Raw genomic sequence first — 3,612 nt, 5'->3', positions numbered from 1 at the left:
ATCTACCATCAATCAATGGTGTTCTTCAGTACCCTCTTAATGAGTTCATTTCACCTCCCTCTTTATCTCCTTCCATATAAACCACTTTGTCTTAAGTTGCTTCGATTCAATCCCGAAAACCTCCTCTGTTGAAACTATAGCAAAGAAACCAAACGGCAAGTTCACTATGTCCCACTATCTTGCTTTTGTTTGTTATTCAATTAACCAAAATAGTGCCAGTTTCAATTAAACTGCCATGTTGATCGCATAAGCCATTGTTTGCCATTGCTCTTGCGATGGCTTCCACTGATTTTATGCTTCATCAATTCTGATTTGGTTTTCTCTTATTTTTTCCACACCAGGGGTTGATTTTGGGAGCACTTTTCTTGCAGCCTAGCTTCCTGGTAAGGGTTGAGGTAATGTTGCTAGGTTTGGTTTAACGATGTGGGGATGAGGCTCCTATTTTTGTTGCATATTTATTCTCCTCTTAGACCTTGTGAGGAATAGTAAATTTTTTTTTTTGTCAGATTAATTGAGCTTAGAATCATAATTCTATTTTCTCTGGCCGTAATGTTCATTACTTAGTGAAACAGGATCAGAACAGGTACAGTGCAAGTAGAGGAGCTCATTTGAATCTCAAGAGAGCTGAGAAAGCACGTGTTCTGGTTAGCAAGATTACTGGTAAGCGTAGAAGAAGTTAAATATTACACTTGAAGATTCTTTTTTGTCCTAACGGATCTTTTGTGTTTGTGGAAAAGCCACGGTGGACACATTGGTTGCTAAGACCAGAGCTTGGGAAGAGGAACACAACATGTCTTTTGCATACGATGGTTCCTTTGCTAGCTATGTTAGATGAGTACGGTATGCTTACTGCTTAGTCAAGAACGAGAAGATGAGAAACGGAGGCTGAGGGTAAAGTTCATCACTTCTACTCTATATAAAGTGAACATGACATGCAATAAACCCATGTTTTGTCTTAACAAACAGGAACAAAAGAAGGTTCAAGAACAGCCACACGTGGAGCAAGACACTGCCTTCAGCACCAGGCCAAGCCCTGCGAGACCGGTGAGTGCAAAGAAACCGGTGGGGGCACGAGCTAGCAACGGAGGAGCCAATGGAACACCAAACCGGCGTCTGTCTTTGAATGCAAACCAGAACGGAAGCAGGTCTGTTGCAAAGGAAGGAGGGAGAAGTGTGTGTAATTTTGCTATTGTAAACTTGAAAATTTCACGAAGGAAATAGTTCATTTGAGGTTTCAGCTACTAGAAACGATATAAAGGCACTTCAAATTCAATTCATGCTGACGAAAAAAAACTAATCCATTTCGAATTGGACAGGCAAATGGAGAAAAATGTGGCCTCCAGTATGCATACTTAATGCATAGAATATTGTGCTTGATCTTTTATTGTAGCCTAAGGTTGGTTACAAACACCTACGTAATGGGTCTTCTACATAAATCAAGTATATATATATATGTGTGTATAAGTGTGTGTAACATGTTCATATTTCATTTGTAGAGTTGGTGGCCGATTCTAAACCGAATGATAATCATTGTTCCTCACAATTGATCATTATATTTACATTTAATTTGCTCACTAATACTCTGATAGTATAACTTTTTGTTTTATTCCTCTGTTTTTGCTAAAAAAATGTAATTTTTTTGTTACCAGAGAAATAAAAAAAGATTTACCTTTTTTTTGAAACACTTAAAAAAAAGAGTGAGTGTGCACAAATTCCCATTTTTTGGTAATCAGACTCAAATCAAAATATTTACAAGAAATGAAGAACAACCACAGTAACGAATTATATATAATCTTAAAAGTCAGTTTGAAAAAAATATAACAACATAAGAATACACATATTTTTATTTAACCATGAACTATTTACAACTTAATCAAATAATTCAAAATTTTCACCATCAGCATTTCAGAAAAGAATAAATAAACCAATAACAAAATTATATGCAGCAAATGTAAACAAAAATAAGATTTTTTTTCTTTTGTGCCACGCCAGCAACCGAGGAATGATAGGACCCAGTATCAGCACATTTTTAATATTTATAGAATCATATAATTTTTTCATATTCTTATATTTGAATCAAATCTATTAAAATAATATTCTATATTTCATAGCTATTTTTAATAGTAGTGCATTTCAAACTAAATCAAAATTTAAATATCTATATTTCCGTAAATATAAATTGAAAATATAGTAATATAACTCACAAAACAGAAAATTAAAACAAACATATTGAAGATTTGTGATAATATAAAATATTATACTCTATTCACGATATTACTCATGTTTCATCAAATAATGTCAACCAAGAATAAAAATAAGTCAATCTTTAAATTTCTGAATTTCTTAGTCATCAAGCTTAGAAGATTTGACGAAATGAACAACCACATAAAAAGATTTTATCAAGAGGTTTTAAAAACCAGTTTGAAAAACAAAATAAAAAGAAATAAAAAATAAAAAACATAAATTCTCTTTTAAACATTAGCTAATTACATCGTAATCAAACAATTCATGTATTTGACCACTGATTTTTTAAAGAAAAATAGTAACACAAAAATAAATACATGATATCAAATGTAATACATAATAAGACAAAACAAGAAAAACAAAATGAAATTATGCTTTAAAATAAGTATTAGATGAATGCAATCATTATAATGGTTATGTTCATCACGCATTCACGCTCAATAACCGCATCTAAACAATTAAGATCAAATAATTTAAAAGTAACCAAAATGTTTGACACACAACTTACAAAAAAGCTCAATTTTAAATTAACAAATTAATAATATTTCCGCGCGAAGCGCGGATAAATTCCTAGTAATATTAACAGTAGAAGAAAAAGTATGAACTAAAATAATATTAACTATAGGGGTTAATTTAACCGGGACACCTTTACCAATGTTCTACCAAAATAATTGTGTCTAAATAACTAATTAGTTATAAAAAGTAGTTGGGGGCACGTGCCCCCGTATGTAATACTGTAGATCCACCCCTAGGCGTTGCTGTGATCAGTGGTGGATCTAGAAAATATATTGAGTGGGAACATAATTAATTAATTATTCAATAATATTCCTTAAATGTGTTCTAATATTTTTCAATAAGAATAACATTTAGAAGAAAAATAAATTTGTGAAATAATATAACTAAAAAATAAGTGAAGAAAAAGAGTGAATATACTAACAAAATGATATGAAAAAAGTACTTGAATTAAAAAAAAATGTATATATACATATATATTTTTTGTTTTTTTGAACACACTTGAACTCAAAATATATAAAAACAAAAGTTTTAGAATGAAACCAACATAGGAACAAGGAAAAAAGAACATGAGAAAAATACTGAAACACGTAGTCAAGAAAAAGAAACCAGAAAAGTAAAGGAAAGATAAAAATAGCACATGTATTTAAGGTTGCAGATGGGTTTGAACGTTGGTCTAGTAGGGGGAGAAAAAACGTTTTAACCAATAAGGCAGCAGAAAACATTTTTCTCCTAGCGTATTTAAATTTAATTAGAGATTTTACTGGGGGCATAACGTAGATCCGCCCATGGCTGTGATATTTAGCCATTGAATGTGATTGTAATGTTGGATTTGCATCTTTGTCTTTATGTGCA

At 31.6% G+C, this 3,612-nt stretch overlaps 1 protein-coding gene across 1 annotated transcript; it reads left to right on the top strand.

Annotated features, from left to right (window-relative positions):
* Positions 1-728: 728 nt before the first annotated feature.
* Positions 729-1,321, top strand: LOC106374863 (65-kDa microtubule-associated protein 1-like). Its single transcript, XM_022694317.2, has 2 exons — positions 729-891; positions 967-1,321. Exons 1-2 carry the CDS (start codon positions 832-834, stop codon positions 1,219-1,221), a joined length of 315 nt encoding a protein of 104 aa, XP_022550038.2. The 5' UTR covers positions 729-831; the 3' UTR covers positions 1,222-1,321.
* The last annotated feature ends 2,291 nt before the right edge of the window (positions 1,322-3,612 follow it).

Source organism: Brassica napus, chromosome C1, assembly GCF_020379485.1.
Source record: "Brassica napus cultivar Da-Ae chromosome C1, Da-Ae, whole genome shotgun sequence".
Classification (NCBI taxonomy): Eukaryota; Viridiplantae; Streptophyta; class Magnoliopsida; order Brassicales; family Brassicaceae; genus Brassica; species Brassica napus.
The sequence above is the reverse complement of the archived record's forward strand: the minus strand, read 5'-3'. Positions and strand labels throughout refer to the sequence as shown.

Bases quoted from the DNA above. Each gene is read 5' to 3' on its own strand.
- LOC106374863 (XM_022694317.2), top strand. From the start codon at position 832: ATGAGTACGGTATGCTTACTGCTTAGTCAAGAACGAGAAGATGAGAAA. The intron at 892-966 runs GTAAAGTTCATC...CTTAACAAACAG, and splicing joins ATGAGAAACGGAGGCTGAGG to GAACAAAAGAAGGTTCAAGA.